Below are 17,964 nucleotides of genomic sequence, written 5' to 3' on the forward strand. Positions count from 1 at the left end.
CACTCCTCTGATGGTTAAAAACCTTCGTCTAACTTCAAGTCTAAACTTCCCAATGACCAGTTTATATCCATTTGTTCTTGTGTCCACATTGGTACTGAGCTTAAATAATTCCTCTCCCTCTCCAGTATTTATCCCTCTGATATATTTATAGAGAGCATGCATATCTCCTCTCAACCTTCTTTTAGTTAGGCTAAACAAGCCAAGCTCCTTGAGTCTCCTTTCATAAGACAGCTTTCCATTCCTCGGATCATCCTAGTAGCCCTTCTCTGTACCTGTTCCAGTTTGAATTCATCCTTCTTAAACATGGGAGACCAGAACTGCATACAGTATTCCAGGTGAGGTCTCACCAGTGCCTTGTATAACGGTACTAAAACCTCCTTATCTCTACTAGAAATACCTCGCCTGATACATCCCAAGACCGCATTAGCTTTTTTCACAGCCATATCACATTGGCGGCTCATGGTCATCCTGAGATCAACCAATACTCCAAGGTCCTTCTCCTACTCCATTACTTCTAATTGATGAGTCCCCAGCATATAACTAAAATTCTTGTTATTAATCCCTGAATGCATAACCTTACACTTCTCACTATTAAATTTCATCCTATTACTATTACTCCAGTTTACAAGGTCATCCAAATCTTCCTGTATGATTTCCCGCTCCTTCTCTAAATTGGCAATACCTCCCAGCTTTGTATCATCCGCAAACTTTATTAGCACACTCCCACTTTTTGTGCCGAGGTCAGTAATAAAAAGATTAAATAAGATTGGTCCCAAAACTGATCCCTGAGGAACTCCACTGGTAACCTCCCTCCAGCCGGACAGTTCACCTTTCAGTAGGACCCGCTGTAGACTCCCTGTTAACCATTTCCTTATCCACCTTTCAATTTTCATATTGATCCCCATCTTTTCCAATTTAACTAATAATTCCCCATGTGGCATGGCATCAAACGCCTTACTGAAACCTAGGTAAATTAGATCCACTGTGTTTCCTTTGTCTACAAAATCCGTTACTTTCTCAAAGAAGGAGATCAGGTTGGTTTGGCACGATCTACCTTTTGTAAAACCATGTTGTATTTGTCCCATTTACCATTGACTTCAATGTCCTTAACTACTTTCTCCTTCAAAATTTTTTCCAAGACCTTGCATACTACAGATATCAAACTAACAGGCCTGTAGTTACCCGGATCACTTTTTTTTCCTTTCTTAAAAAAAGGAACTATGTTAGCAATTCTCCAATCATACGGTACAACCTTTGAGTTTACAGATGCATTAAAAATCCTAAAGAATGTAATAAAGAGGCAAAGAGAGGGATGGCAGGAGGAATACGCAGGCAGAAGGAGAAAGAAGGATTTTATTTTAGGAGTCTGGAAAGATAAGATGGATTTTTCACTCAAAGAGCAGTCATGTAAATTGGCAAACCTTCTAATTCTCACTTGTTTTTAGGGTTTTATTTGTGTAAAAGTCATATGTATGTCTGATCGTTAGTTCTTAACAGAGAAGCTTTCACCATTTTCAAAAGCGCTAAACTGATCTTAGGCCTGGTTTACACTTAATTTTGCTGGCATAACTATGTCAGTTTGGAGTTTGAATAAAAAAATCACACCCCAACCAATACGCTAGCAAAGGCCCTAACATAGTTGCAGTTATTCTGGCAAAAAAACCACTTTGCTGGTATAATTTATTTCATTTGGGGAACTGGTATAAACTATACTGGCAAAAGCATTCTTTTGCCAGTAAAAGCTACATTCACTCAGGGAAGATTTGCCAATATAGCTGTACTGTATAACTGTACTGGAAAATCCTTTGTAGTATATCCTTTGTAGGGGCTTTTACCAGCAGACCTATGTTGGTAAAAGAATCAGACCCCTAAATGATATGTAGCTATGACAGTAATACATTAAGTGTAGACCAAGCCTTAGCAGTAGGACTTCTCTTACCCTACCTGTGACAAAGAGCTGTGACTTGATATATTATCTTAGACCCTGATCCTGCAAACATTTAAGCATGTGCTTAACATTATGCTCATAGAATCATATGAATCATAGAATATCAGTGTTGGGAGGGACCTCAGGAGATCATCTAGTCCAACCCCCTGCTCAAAGCAGGCACAATCCCCAATTTTTGCCCCAGATCCCTAAATGGCCCCCTCAAGGATTGAACTCACAACCCTGGGTTTAGCAGGCCAATGCTCAAACCACTGAGCCATCCCTCCCCCCTACCGGATTCTGCAGGCACAGGGGTCCACCCATGTGTATGATCGCACAGGATTGGGGACTCTAAGGGAATGATTTTCCTTTTGGTGGTGCTCCTGGATTGAGAGGAGCCTCTGCATCTGGGCCAGAAATATCAGCCATAATCTTCTGATCCATTAGCAGTATAATACTACAGTATTTTTACAATGGTTTTTCAAATTATTTTTAAACTAAGCTTGTGCGTGGGTTATAGGAATACTTCCTTCTTCCTTGCACAGAAACTCTATGGAAATCAGAGTCTCCTTAAAAGTGACGTTTCAGACACAATCTTACCAGCAGCACACTACAGTAAAAAGGGAAAGGCAGTTTATCCAAGCCTTTTATCAGAAACACCTTTCTGCCATCTCTCACTTCTCCTGGCTCAAAAACAAACCCTGCATTGTTTTGGAAACCTGAAACAGAAATGACTCAGCCTGCATCTGACTCATACACAGTAGAGCTACTGCTTCTTCGGCAGCTGCCGAGTCACCTCTAGGAAGAAATACACAGGGTTTCCCTATAGCACACCGCGAATCTGGTGAATTGAACCAATCGGGGGGTGGTTAACTATAATCGCACCAAAGTAGGTAAAAATGAGGGCTCCTTCCCTCATCTTTTCTTTGATCTCCTCCTCCTCCCCCTTCTTTCCTCCCCCCCTTCCCTCCTTGCTTCCCATTGCCTGCTCGCCTCACTCCCTGCCTGCTTCCACCCTACCTCCCCTCCCCCTCCCCTGCCTGCTTCCACCCCACCTCCCCTCCCCCTCCCCTGCCTGCTTCCACCCCACCTCCCCTCCCCCTCCCCTGCCTGCTTCCACCCCACCTCCCCTCCCCCTCCCCTGCCTGCTTCCACCCCACCTCCCCTCCCCTTCCCCTGCCTGCTCCACCCCACCTCCCCTCCCCCTCCCCTGCCTGCTTCCACCCCACCTCCCCTCCCCTTCCCCTGCCTGCTTCCACCCCACCTCCCCTCCCCTTCCCCTGCCTGCTTCCACCCCACCTCCCTTCCCTACCCCCCTGCCTGCTTCCACCCCACCTCCCCTCCCCTTCCCCTGCCTGCTCCACCCCACCTCCCCTCCCCCTCCCCTGCCTGCTTCCACCCCACCTCCCCTCCCCTTCCCCTGCCTGCTCCACCCCACCTCCCCTCCCCCTCCCCTGCCTGCTCCACCCCACCTCCCCTCCCCCTCCCCTGCCTGCTTCCACCCCACCTCCCTTCCCTACCCCCCTGCCTGCTTCCATCCCACCTCCCCTCCCTACCCCCCTCCCCTGCTGCTTCCACCCCACCTCCCCTCCCACCTCCCCCTCCCCTGCCTGCTTCCACCCCACCTCCCCTCCCCCTCCCCTTCCCCTGCCTGCTTCCACCCCACCTCCCCCTCCCCTGCCTGCTTCCACCCCACCTCCCCCCCCTGCTTCCACCCCACCTCCCCTCCCTACCTCCCCTTCCCCCGCCTGCTTCCACCCCACCTCCCCCCCTGCCTGCTTCCACCCCACCTCCCCTCCCTACCTCCCCTTCCCCTGCCTGCTTCCACCCCACCTCCCCTCCTACCTCCCCTTCCCCTGCCTGCTTCCACCCACCTCCCCTCCCTACCTCCCCTTCCCCTGCCTGCTTCCACCCCACCTCCCCTCCCTACCGCCCCTTCCCCTGCCTGCTTCCACCCCACCTCCCCTCCCTACCTCCCCTTCCCCTGCCTGCTTCCACCCCACCTCCCCTTCCCCTGCTGCTTCCACCCCACCTCCCCTCCCTACCTCCCCTTCCCCTGCCTGCTTCCACCCCACCTCCCCTCCCTACCTCCCCTTCCCCTGCCTGCTTCCACCCCACTCCCTCCCTACCTCCCCCTCCCCTGCCTGCTTCCACCCCCACCTCCCCTCCCTACCTCCCCCTCCCCTGCCTGCTTCCTCCCCACCTCCCCTTCCCCTGCCTGCTTCCACCCCACCTCCCCTCCCTACCTCCCCTTCCCCTGCCTGCTTCCACCCCACCTCCCCTCCCTACCTCCCCTTCCCCTGCCTGCTTCCACCCCACCTCCCCTCCCACCTCCCCCTCCCTGCCTGCTTCCACCCCACCTCCCCTCCCTACCTCCCCCCCCCCTGCCTGCTTCCACCCCACCTCCCCTCCCTACCTCCCCCTCCCCTGCCTGCTTCCACCCCACCTCCCCTCCCTACCTCCCCCTCCCCTGCCTGCTTCCACCCCACCTCCCTCCCTACCTCCCCTCCCCCTGCCTGCTTCCACCCCACCTCCCCTCCCTACCCTCCCCCCTCCCCTGCCTGCTTCCACCCCACCTCCCCTCCCCTCCCCCTCCTGCTTCCACCCCACCTCCCCTCCCCTCCCCTCCCCCTCCTGCTTCCACCCCACCTCCCCTCCCCCTCCCCTGCCTGCTTCCACCCCACCTCCCCCTCCCCCGCCTGCTTCCACCCCACCTCCCCTCCCTACCTCCCTCTCCCCCGCCTGCTTCCACCCCACCTCCCCTCCCTACCTCCCCCTCCCCCCGCCTGCTTCCACCCCACCTCCCCTCCCTACCTCCCCCTCCCCCGCCTGCTTCCACCCCACCTCCACTCCCTACCTCCCCCTCCCCCGCCTGCTTCCACCCCACCTCCACTCCCTACCTCCCCCTCCCCCGCCTGCTTCCACCCCACCTCCACTCCCTTCCACCCCACCTCCCCTTCCCCTTCGTGCTTCCACCCCACCTCCACCCCCACCCCCCCTGCCTGCTTCCACCCCACCTCCTCTCCCCTCCCCTCCCCCTCCTGCTTCCACCCCACCTCCCCTCCCCCTCCCCTGCCTGCTTCCACCCCCCCCTCCCCCCCCCCCCCCCGCCCGCTTCCACCCCACCTCCCCTCCCTACCTCCCCCTCCCCGCCTGCTTCCACCCCACCTCCCCTCCCTACCTCCCCCTCCCCCGCCTGCTTCCACCCCACCTCCCCTCCTACCTCCCCTTCCCCCGCCTGCTTCCACCCCACCTACCCTCCCTACCTCCCCCTCCCCCGCCTGCTTCCACCCCACCTCCCTCCCTACCTCCCCCTCCCCCGCCTGCTTCCACCCCACCTCCCCTCCCTACCTCCCCTTCCCCTGCCTGCTTCCACCCCACCTCCCCTCCCTACCTCCCCCTCCCCCGCCTGCTTCCACCCCACCTCCCCTCCCCCTCCCCCGCCTGCTTCCACCCCACCTCCCCTCCCCCTCCCCCGCCTGCTTCCACCCCACCTCCCCTCCCTACCTCCCCTTCCCCCGCCTGCTTCCACCCCACCTCCCTCCCTACCTCCCCCTCCCCCGCCTCTTCCACCCACCTCCCCTCCCTACCCCCCTGCCTGCTTCCACCTCACCTCCCCCCCCCCGCCTCCTTCCACCCCACCTCCCCTCCCTACCTCCCCTTCCCCCGCCTGCTTCCACCCCACCTCCCCTCCCTACCTCCCCCTCCCCCGCCTGCTTCCACCCCACCTCCCCTCCCTACCCCCCTGCCTGCTTCCACCTCACCTCCCCCCCCGCCTCCTTCCATCCCACCTCCCCTTCCCCTGCCTGCTTCCACCCCACCCTGCCTCTCCCCACGTCATGCCTCTTTGCCTCTCTCTCCTCAGTCCCTCCCGGCCTCTGTCTCACCTGGGGGCACGTAGCCCCCTCCAACGGCCCTGCCATTGGCTGGCGGGCACGTGAGCCCACCTGGCAGCGCCCTGTCTGATTGGACAGCCCGGCGGCCCCGCCTCCCTATATAAGAGCCCCGCCCCAGGGCGGTGGAAGCAGAGCCCGCCGCGTCCGAGCCCTGCCAGCAACCGTTTCCTCCGGGCACGGCGGCGTGACGTCGGCAGCGCTTCCGCCCGGCTCGCGCCTCTCCCTCGCTCCTTCCTGTTCCCGCGCCTCGCCCAGCAGCAGCAGCACCGAGTGAGGCAGCCGCTCCCCGGACTCGAGACCCGCCAGCCCCGCCGAGACCATGGTGAGAATCCGGGCAGCGCCCGCCGGGGGACTCGGGCTGAGCGTTGGCTACCCACCGTCCGCCATATCCCGGCCCCTTCTATCGCTTCTCCCCCCCCCCCCCCATGGTACCGCCCGTGGCGATGCAGCCTTCCGCTCCCCGGCCCGGCGACCCCCCTCCTTAGCCGATGGTACCTTCCTCCCCCCCCTCATAGGCGCTGGCGCCGGCGCGTCCATCACTGCCGTGGGGGGGGGGGTCATTTCCCTGCCGCTCCGCGTGGATCCTCAGCCGGCCGCGCGTGGGGCGTGTCCCCTCCGAGGCGCCGCCCTTGGGCCCCGGCCTTCCCGTCAGGCGCGGGCGGGGCCCCGGGGCCGAGGCGGCGCGTGGCCGGAGGTCCGACGGCTGCGCCCCCGCGTCTCCCGGGCCAGCGCGTGGGGGCGCGGCCGGAGCCGTTCCCGGGGTTGCGGGCGGGCGGCGCTGGCCCTGCGCTCAGGGGTTGCGCGTGGACCGCGGGGCCGTCTCAGACAGCGGCGGACCCGGGGGGAGCCCGGTGGCTGATTTGCTTTCAGCCGCCTGCTCCTGTGCGTGTGGAAACTTGACTTCAGGATCTGGCGTCCCCGTGAGGGTAAAGTTCAGCGCCCGCTGTTAAGCTTCTGCATCTTCGCCTTCAAATTCTTCAGCTCTCTCGGCAAAAAACTAACGGCCCGTTATTGGCGGGGGGTGCACTAATAACCCTACTTGGCGGTTTAAAAAAATCCCTTTCCTCCCCCATGTAACTCGCTAAGCAGAATCTTACAAGGCGACTCCGGAGACCTTTCAAAAGTTTCCGGGCTGTGACTTGTCTACTGCCAGCGGGGCTCATACTAAAAAGGCTAGTTGGAGACACTGCATGTTGGGATGATAACTTGTCCTGAGACCTTGATTTGAGCTGAATATAGGTTATTGAGCTTACAGCACGCTCCGAAACTTGATCTTGTAGGTCTGGTTGAAATATTTTTATTTGATTTTTTTTTTTTAAAAGAAAACTACCATCTGGTTGCCAAAAGACTTCTTCAGAGGTCATCCAAAAGAATACTTGCCCATGTTTAACCCGACAGTTTTCCACCAAATGCATCCGATGAAGTGAGCTGTAGCTCACGAAAGCTTATGCTCTAATAAATTTGTTAGTCTCTAAGGTGCCACAAGTCCTCCTTTTCTTTTTGCGAATACAGACTAACACGGCTGCTCCTCTGAAACCTGTCTCTAGTCTGTAACTTATTAAACCTATTTAAAGAGCATTCTTCCTCAAAGCTTAGTTTCTGTTCTCATTTGATATTGTAGTAAAGTTAGAAATCTGTGTGCATGTTGTGTTGTCATAGAAATGACTGTCTCAAAATCTGAACTGACTCACCAGAGAATGTTTTCTCACATCTCTAGCTGACTACAAACTCTTCTCTCCATTAATTATTACTGTGTTCCAGTATACTGGGTGGGGTGATCAAACCTTTGTTTGATTCTAATTAAGTTTTGTTGTCTGAAATCAACTTTTAATAGTCAGTAGAAGGGTGAGAGGGACTGCAGTAAAATCTCGAGCATAACCTCTTTACAGCTGCCACACCATTGAAACTCAAAGCTGTTAACTTATGTACCTACTATACAAAGATTGTATTGCCTTACTTTGTTGGTCTGTGTAATGCAACTTTATACTGAAGTGCTGAAAATAAAAATTGAAGTAAATATAGAAATGTGCTGAATAGATATTGACTTGCTGCTTCTCTCCCTGTCCTTAATCTGTTGTAGGAGTAACTTTCATAAATCAGAAAGAGTTTTCTGTGAGTGGGGCAGGAGAGAGTTGGCATTAGTATTTGGGCTTAGTTCAGGTTGTTTAGCTTTGCTGTTCACCTTTTGGCTTTGTCTACAGTAGAGGTTGAGGTGCTACTGGGCCACAAACTGAGGTTGACAATTACCTTGTTAGCAACCATGTTGATAAATGCTACCTTAGGCTGAGCCTAGGATAAACCACAAACACTTGATGTGATTTTGTGTTTACATCAATAAAGTTTACTTTTTGAATCTCCACATCTGCCATAATTTTATTCCGAGCCCATAATTTCCCATAACTCTCTAAAAAAAAAAAAAAAATTGTAATCAACAATGGCTTTTAAATAAACATAATTCTGTTAAGATTACCTTTAGATTTTTTTTTTGTGGGCTACTTTGTGATTTACTGACATCATGTGATAGGAAGCTTTTGACCAGCTGTGTGTTGTGACTAGGCATGCACTCTGCATGTCCTTGTGTACACTCCAGAGTATCACCATTCCTTGACAAGCTCCCACAGGAAGCTGGGGCTTACTTGAGAGGCAACTAGTAGCCAGAACTTTCCTCCAAGTAGCCTTGGATGTCTCTGATACAGCAGTCTTGTGTCTCTCTACAGCTATCACCATGAAAGGGCATCCTGGTTACAATCCTCAGGGTTTCAGAGAAATTCAAATAACTGAAAGGGGGAGACCTTTAAAGGATCATATCTTTTACTCCCTTCATATGAGTTGTTACATATCCTAAAAGCTTCTCAGGTCACACCAAAATCCCTGGGTATCTATAAATCTGCTGCCAAGGCAATCTCTTTAGCTACCAGGGACAGTTCAGACAGAACTCCCTCCTCATGAGCAGCAGAGGCCTGCAGACAACACGAAAGTGAAGCCTAACTTTTTTAAAAAAAAGCCCTAAATCATTCTTCTACCTGCATCCTCTTCTAGAGAGCAGCACTGGCGCTCATATACCAACTCTCCAACAGCATTCTTCTCTACACCCCATTTTTGGGTGGCACAATTCCCATTTTTCTCTGGCATGGGCTGGAATTACTTCACACCAGTGGATAGTGGAGATATGCCATACAATCTGTGACCACCTTCAGGGACTGACCTCATGATCCAACTGATGGAAATGTATTCCTTCAGCTAGAAGTGATGGAAGGAACTCCAGGAATTCAGAGGGAAGGGTTTCTGGTGCAGCTATTAATCTTCCTCTGCCTTTGTCTAGCTAGTAAGGTCTCTTATGGCAGACAAAAGGCTGGATGGAGTCTTGACTCTGGTTTGGAAAGAAACTAGGTTAAATACAAAATGACTTATTTGATAGGCAAATCATGCCAGTCAAGCTAGGATGGGATATGCAGAATTTTTTTTACTGCTTTATGATTTGTAAATAATGGTCTGACACACTAGCAGTAAATGTCAATTGTCTCAAATGTGATATGCAAAACATTGATTAGTCTAAATTTCTGCAAAAAATGACCTTTCTGCACTGTGTAGGAACAGTTGTCTGAGGTCCTGCCTATACTACAATTTATAAGTTTATAACCAGTTAACATATTTTGTGCAGACTTCTCACTATTTAATCATGTTCTAACCTTTCAAGGGCCTGGCTTGATACAAGGTGGTCTTCCCCAAATCAGCTGATCACAGCCTCCATCAGCTTTTGTCCATTTCTCCTGCCTTCCAGCTTTCTGTGCAAAGGGCATCCTAGGGTGTTGCACAGCAGCATACAGGAAATAAGTAAATCTAGCTTCACTATCCAGTTCTCCCCAGAAGGAATGTTCACTTCCACCACATGGTTACTGACTAAGGAAAATTTGACCAGCTCTCAGAGGTACTGTGACAAATCGGGTGATTACTGGGTCTGATGTAAGTGTTGCACAACTACAAAAATGAAGTTTTCAGTGTAATGGGTCCCCAGTTTTGTGTGGAGGGAGAGGACATTGAATTCAATTAGAAGTAGGGAATTAATTGCATTCTGTCTAGCAATCCTTTTATTAGACTGAAGAAGTGCAAAGTTCTAGAGTCACTACTCATTCCTTCTATATTTGGCTAGGCATGCTTGAGGAATGTAGCTTTCAGGCTCTGCATCCAACTGAACTTATGTAAGAACTGAATCTTTTTTCCCAAGAAGCAAATGTTTTCACTTAATTAGGTGGATATGGATTGCTTAGAACACATGCATACAGTTAATGTAGCTCCTGAATAAAGCAAAATCTTGCATCAAGATCCAGGTCTCAAGAATAATGTAACCAGTTGAACTGGTTTACCATATGTAAACTTAACACTGGTATTATGGCTTTTGGTTCTAGACTGCTGGCCTTGGAGGAAGAGAACCTACATATTATCCATGCTGGTCTCTTCTCCTCCTCCCCTGTGTACCTGCATGCCTTCCACCCCCCGACCCCCCAAAATCATCTTTGTGCAAAACTCCAAGTAGCTTAAAGGCTTTTTGGCTTCTCTGCAGTGAAGAAGAGGGAAAAATTAACTTAAGCTTGGGGGGGGCATAAAAATCCAATACTAAAGGAAAACCCCAAGGTTCATAACCCAGGGTTTTGTTGAGAAGCACTAGCTTCAATGCAACTTTGGACACAATGGAATGCAGAATTATGTGCTATAAATCCAGTCTGCCAGATGTCTGGTATGTGCATCTTATCTTGAACTTGCTTTCCAAATTCTGATATCCTTGCAGAAATGCATAGGTTTTGGTGGCAACTTGCAGGGCCTCTCTAACATCAAAACACTGGACTAAAGGAATAACTCTGGTTTAGATTTTGTGCAAGGTTTTAGGGCACTTGTTTTGAACATAATTAAAGAAAGCAAAATGTGGGAAGTTGACATGGCTGTTGTGTACAGACTTTATCTGCATTCATCAAGATGGGGTGTGGGGGATAGGAGGGAGGCTTTTTAGAAGGAAAGAGTGGTATTTAGGTAAGGCATTCCTCTAGCACAAGACATCAGAGCATCCGTGTGCAAGGTGTTGGAAAAGTGCTACACACTGAAAAAAGATGAGAAATTGGCTGCATCACTGTCATGGATTCTTACTTGGCATCTAATGAATCTCTTGTACATTAGCAGACCCCATGTGCCTGCGGTAGTCTAGACAAGTGTACAGGCTGATGTTGCAAGGACTTGCAAACTTTCATGCCACAACTCCCTTTGAGCCCACGCCTGGAACTCTGTATTCAGGTTGGCTTTGCACAAATGAACAGTCTACTTTGAAAATTATGCATGGGCAGCCAAACCTGGATTAACCAATGTGTATGTCGTGCACTTGTACAGGGCCCCCATCTCTAGTGGGGCTCAAGAACACCAGACCAAAAAGGGGATGGGCAGCTGGTGGCTTGAGAGTCGCATCCAGCTTATCAGATCACTTTATTTGGTCCACTAGCCTGTGTGCTAGAAGGGAGGTATTCTTCTCCCTTCCCTCTAATTTCAGCATGTTGCTCCTGCATCCTCCACTTTTGTGACCTGCTCCTGGTCATAGAAGGCATGATGTTGGGAGAGTTCTTCTGTTGCTCTGGTAGCAGTCGATGCTGCCTAGCTGTCCAGCTGCTGCTGTGAGTGCTTTATTGATCCAGTAGCAGCTGGCACTGCCTTGCTACTGTGAGAGCTGTTTGCTCTAATTTCTTGCTGGTGTTTTTTTTTTTTTTTTTTGTTTTTTGCCCTCATCTCATGACATCCCACTCCCAACCTGCAGTTTGGGAACTATTGAACTATTTAATAGCAGCCCATGAAACATGTTTCCCTTCACACTTTCCATTATATAACATCCCTGTTGCATGGAAATTAGTATTGGGAATCTATTCCTAACTAATGTAGAATTTTATCCTTTTTTAAAGAACTCTGTACTCTTCCTGTGTCTCCTACTTGCATTTTTATTACCTTGGCCCCCTCTCTCCTAGGTTCTTCCACCTTTGTAATGGAAGATGGTTTGTATTTCTTTTCCTCTTTCTAGTAGGGTTGCTAGTAAGGTGTGGAGGGGGTTTCAAATGCTTTAACAGGCTTGAGGGCCCTTGCATTGGGCACCTGTAGAAGCAGATCAGGCTGGACTCGTGCCTCTGGTCTTTGTTTTGGGAATCAGAGTCAAAATTTGTCTTCATCTGTATGCTAAATGAGAATATATTCCCGTAGTGGCATCACCTTGCCTCCCACAAGTACCAGCAGTATAGCATTTTAAATAAGCAGCCATAAGTCTAGAACTTGTCTAACTATTCTATTCCATCTTGGGCATGAAAATTGTCTTTTTTCACTAGTCCTGCAGTGTTAACAGTAGTATTGCTCCATTTCGTTTGCCAAGTCAAGGCAGCATAAATAGTGATGTGTGCAATATGCACTTCTCTGACCTGCTCACTAGTAGTGAGCAGCTATGGAAGATCGGTGTGTTCCAAATCTTGGGCCATTGGTTAAGTACCTGTAACTTTGTATGAGGAGGTGGAATTTTTCTCCTCTAAAGAATCCATTGTCCTGGAGACTGGGGAAAACTCACTTAGTTACAAGATGTTTTAAGTAACTAAAAAGATGTGCAGAGGTCTGATTGGGGCCAAGGAAGTAGTAAGCCCCGTTGCAGTAATCTGCATGTGCTTTCATAGACAGAACTATAGCTTCATACTGCAACTAAAACTGGCTGTCTTCTTTAAAGAACACTTACCCAGCCCCTTTGGCTGGTGCAAAGCTTGCATCCTCTAGGAGAGAGCCATTCAACATCACTTGTTCAACTTGAGTTTCCAGATTGAACCCTCTTAACCCTTTTTGAATCTTAAATAACTTGCCAAAGTATTAGATTTCTTTGTAAGGAAACAAGAAGTTTCCTGCCTCAAGATGAATTACTGGCTCTATGCAATAAACAAGAATCTTCTGCTCTTGGCTGTATTGTTGACTCTCAGCACTACTATACTTTTTTGCTGGTCTTCTGAGGTTCAGGGTTTTTTTAATATAAAGTCAAGCAGTAAAATCACTACAGGTCTGGGTTTAGGAAAGCAGGTCAGTGTAGGAGCAGGCACCAAGGTTGAGGGTTCATAAGAAAAGCCATATGGCTTTCGCCACTTCCATATGTAATGTAGGAAATGAAGAGTACTGTCTGTCTAGTTCAAATTTCATAGGCCACAAGTTCTAAATATTGTAGCATCTTGCAACTTTAACTGGAAGTGTAACTACCTAATGTAATTTTTACATGGTAGACAATCCTGAAACGGATTCAGTTGCCTGCTTCTAGGTGTTTTGTCTATAAATCCTGATCTCAGGATGGCACTGCAGATTCCACATAAAGAAATCCTAGCTACAGAGAATGAGCCAAATTTCAGGTGGTATTTACCAACATGGCAGATGTCTGAACAAAGGAATTAATATGTATTCAGTGAGACTACAGTTTAGTAACTGAGTAGCTTGAGTCAACTCATTTTCTTTTTTGGGGGCAAGAGGGTCAAGTTAAATCCTTAAAGGCTGTTTTTGCTGAAAAGCAGGGTTCTGTTTCCCTATCATATGTTACTTTCTCTTACCGCTAGCCTTGCAGATTCAACCTGGCATCTGAAAGGCAAGCTTTTTTTTTTTTTTTTTTTTGCACTGAAGTATGGAGGGGAAAAAAACAAAGGTTCTGTGGGCTTTCACCTCTGGGGTCTTCAAATCATGCTCCTGGTGACAACGATGCAACTCTACTTCATCAGTAGGCTTACACAGGTGCATTCTAACAGATTAGAACTGTGCAAACAACTTAATGCAAAGCCACAGACAGCATGGCTCTATTTCTTCCTTTGCAAGAATAGCTTATTAAACAAGACTTAAAATACACACCTGAAGCAGATACAAGTAAGAAGGTGCCATGTTAGTCACATTAGAGTAACTATCTTAAATGGGAACCAAACTGAAATCGGTCTAAGCTGGTATCAGTGACTTTAAACACTGCACTTGGAGTCCCCTAATGACTTCCATAGTGCTACAATTGAACTATCATGTCTGTAAACAATATTTTTCTCTCCTCTTGCTGTAAAAGACCCCTAAAAACAAGTGGCAATACTCTAAATAAACAGGGCTCAAATGCATATAAAAGAAACCTTTCTCTAACTGCAGTCCTAAATGTTAATCAACTGCTTTGTAATGCTAGCTGCAGCTGATTGTGAGTACCTAAGTCAGTGTTACCAATGTAGTGTAATATTGCAGCATACCAAAGGCACTGTAATAATCAAAGGGCACTTGCATGTGCTGAACTTAAATGTGTGAACATGTCTCTTAAATTATTACAAGGATGAAGAGGTTTAACACTCAGATATGTCAGGCTCATTACACTGAAGCATGTAACGTTTTGAACAGATTGGTAGACAGACATGCTTCAGTCTAATCTAGTCATAGAATATCAGGGTTGGAAGGGACCTCAGGAGGTCTAGTGCAACCCCCTGCTCAAAGCCCCAATTTTTGCCCTGATCCCTAAATGGCCCCCTCAAGGATTGAACTCGCAACCCTGGGTTTAGCAGGCTAATACTCAAACCACTGAGCTATCCCTTCCCCTCGTCTCCTACTGCTCTAGCCTAAATGATACCTATGTGGGAATACTTTCTTGAGAGAAGTATGCCCAGGTGCACAAACCTGGAGCTGTCAGGGCCACACATCTGCAGTGTATATGTATAACATTAGGGATAACCCCAGCTGTCCTTCAGTTCTGAAGGAGCAACAGGCTTTTATTCTGTTTGCTTTATACAGTTCCTTTTATTCCCTCTTAATGTCTTTTAGCTTGTATGTGGGGGGGCCCTGATGTAGCTGGCATAGATGGGCCATATAAGAGGTTTCTATTATGTAGTCAAAATTCCCTGTTGGATTATTTTTAATGTAACTAAGAGCCAGCAGCAAACCAGAGAACTAGGAAATGTATCAAGTGGTTTCCAGAGACCTAACCCTTTAATAAAAGCATGACATTTTCTTTGAGTAACTTCAGCACAAACTTGTCACTCACTCTAGTCAGATCTTGAGCCTAAAACCCAGCATTTTTCATAAACAAGTCTTGCTCCAGTACACCCCTTCTAAACCTGAACCACATATATATGTGACTAGATATGTAAAATCTGATAGTGCTGCTTTACTTTCCTGTAAGCTAGAAATGGCTAGCCAAAATAGTGGCAAGTTGAGACTTGTCAAATAGCTAAAGAATGCTGTCTCAAAATGACTGCCAGGTAAAAGCTACTTGTGGTGTTTCCAGAAGATCAGACTTAGGCATTCACTTCAAGACTGTCAATTAAACAGACCTCTGGAGGACAAGTTCCTGTCCCTCCATATAAAGCCTTCAATGCAAGTAGGATCTTCCTTCCCCATCAGTCACTTTTCAAAAACATAACTTATGTGCATTAGGAACTATAATTTTAAAAGCTAACCGTAGCCAGAATGGAAGACTTCGTTTAGACCTGTCTTTCCTATATCAGCTTCTGGTGTTAACTGTTTCAGGCTTTCTGCATCTGCCACTCAAGCCTTGGATACTCAAGACTAGAAGATGAGCAGTATTTCCTAATCTGCCTAATGCATTAGGCTGATGTTATACAGGAGATATATAAAGTGCATAGTCCAGGACTGAAATTGACTTAAAGCTCTTTCTGTCATAGGCATCAGGAGTACAAGTGGCTGATGAAGTATGCCGTATCTTCTATGACATGAAAGTTCGTAAGTGCTCCACGCCTGGGGAAATCAAGAAAAGGAAGAAGGCAGTTTTCTTCTGTCTCAGTGAAGACCAAAAGTGCATTGTTGTGGAAGAAGGCAAAGAAATCCTAGTGGGAGATATTGGCGTAACAGTTTCTGATCCTTTCAAGCAGTTTGTGCAGATGCTCCCTGAAAAGGATTGCCGTTATGCCTTATACGATGCAAGCTTTGAAACAAAGGAATCAAAAAAAGAAGAGTTGATGTTTGTCCTGTGGTAAGCTGGAAACGTGGCTTATGTGAGACTTGGTCTCTGATTACACAATGTATGTACATACTTACCTGCAATGCCTGGCCTGTACACAGAGTCTCCATTAATGCGTAAGACGCTGAAATGTGGTGACACTCATCTGGTCCAATATATTGCATGCAGTTTAGGATGGGGTGTCAAACGTTCATAAACGTGTAGGGCCACTGCTTGTCACCTGAGTCTGCAGGTCTTAGATTCTGATATGTTGGATGTTGAACATCATCATCTTAACTATTTTCCTCTTGGTATGTCCAACTAGGGCACCAGAACAAGCGCCTCTCAAAAGTAAGATGATCTATGCAAGCTCTAAGGATGCCATCAAAAAGAAATTTCAAGGTACGTAATACAGGCAACACTTTCTGACTTGGCCCAATTAAATCTGTCTTGCACCGTGGAACTGCTGACCCACAGGATTTAACGGTTGCTAATTGACTAGTGTCTATTTAGAAATACCAGTTGAAGATGAGTACTTGGCAAGTGAAACTTCTTGAAACATTATTAAAACACAACATAGCAAAGTGTTTGAATTGCACATGTAGTAGAACTGCATTTTCCCTCTCCATGCGCATGGGTTTTCAGCTGCACACATCCCAGGTCCCATGCCACTTCAGTGGGGTTTTTTATAATGCTGAAACTCCCAGCTTCACTCCAGCAGAATCTGCAACTGGGAAGACCAAAACATACACATCCAGTTCAAGTATCCAATACCCTAACATGTCCAAATGCCTCAATCATCAGTGCTTGCACATCACTAAGTACTCAACTCCCACTGAAATTCAATGGCACTTGAGCACCTAAATCCTTTGGGCTCTTGGACTTCTAGACTGGACTGCCCTGTGCTTGAATTCCTGTAAATTCTTGGACTACCTGCTCAAACACTCTTGGCTACAGATGCAAGTTTCTAATGAGAATTACTAGCATATGGGAGAACTCGTGAATCACTGAATTTTTTGCCTTTCTTCTAGGCATAAAGCATGAATGTCAAGCAAATGGGCCAGAGGACCTTAACCGAGCTTGCATTGCCGATAAGCTAGGAGGCTCCCTAATCGTAGCTTTTGAAGGATCTCCTGTGTAGATGCCATACAGTGCCACAACTCTACAAGCATTCCATGTTTTAATATATCCATTATGTAAAGCAAACATTCTAAACCAGGGTTTCACTAATGGTAGGGAAGCTGTCTGTCTTGTAGAATAAAGTAGACTTTGCAGATGTAGTTGATATGTACAAATGATCCTAAATAAAAGTCTAAGGATCTCTCTTGGCTGAGCAGTCCTGAGGATTACAAACAAGTTTACTATTGAACTCTGGCTTCAATACTGCATAGTGAAGGGGGGAGTTTGGTTCCCCTTCCAGTTGATCTAAATTGTAGCAAATGTCACAATCTTAAATTTTCTCTGTAGCAATCAGACATGTCACAAAGCTGCTTTCCACCCCTACCCCAGCTAGTGTCTTAGGACAAGATGAAGACAACTTTATTAAATGTCATATGCTAAAAGGAATGCTGTCTGTCATCTTAGTCCATCCGTGTGCTGCTCAGTAACTTTTTTTTTAATATTAAACACGTCAAGCTCTGGTGTACCCTAGCAAATAGCTAAAATCAAAGTATAAATAGGCACGCTTTCCTGGGGAAATAATCCTAAACCATTTCTTGTAAACTCATGGTCTTTTATTAGTGTCTGAAAGCTCCTTTGTTCTGCATGTAGTTGTGCATTCTCTAACTGATTTAGAGCAGTTGTGTTCACATAGTGCAAGCTGTATAGTACTAAATCTCTCCACTAAATCAAACTTGTACACAAATACTGATAAGTCAACTTAAGTGTCAGTCGGAAGCTGTTATTTCAGTTCTACCATAGATAAATGGTAGAGTTCTACAGGGCACCATTTAACTCACCTGGGCAATGTTCTGAACCTCCAGTCTCTGGCTCAGACCAATGGAATAGGTGTTTCTCAAGCTTGGAGCTAAGCCACTTTCATTACAGTGGTTTGAGCTAAACTGCTGTAGGGATTTGTAGAGACTACTCAACCCTGTTTCCATAGAAAATCTGTAGTCCGACTTCAAAGCATATGACTTACAGCTGCCTTTCGATAGGGGTAGAGATCATTCCATGCCATCAAGCTTCCA

At 47.9% G+C, this 17,964-nt stretch overlaps 1 protein-coding gene across 1 annotated transcript; it reads left to right on the forward strand.

Moving 5' to 3' along the window:
* The first annotated feature begins 5,934 nt into the window (after positions 1 to 5,934).
* DSTN (destrin, actin depolymerizing factor) lies at positions 5,935 to 17,341 on the forward strand. The gene is made up of 4 exons (XM_038397493.2): positions 5,935 to 6,145; positions 15,501 to 15,808; positions 16,101 to 16,177; positions 16,807 to 17,341. The coding sequence occupies exons 1-4, from the start codon at positions 6,143 to 6,145 to the stop codon at positions 16,914 to 16,916; spliced, it is 498 nt and encodes a 165-aa protein (XP_038253421.1). The 5' UTR covers positions 5,935 to 6,142; the 3' UTR covers positions 16,917 to 17,341.
* Positions 17,342 to 17,964: the final 623 nt, after the last annotated feature.

Source organism: Dermochelys coriacea, chromosome 3 (genome assembly GCF_009764565.3).
Source record: "Dermochelys coriacea isolate rDerCor1 chromosome 3, rDerCor1.pri.v4, whole genome shotgun sequence".
In the NCBI taxonomy this organism is placed as follows: Eukaryota; Metazoa; Chordata; order Testudines; family Dermochelyidae; genus Dermochelys; species Dermochelys coriacea.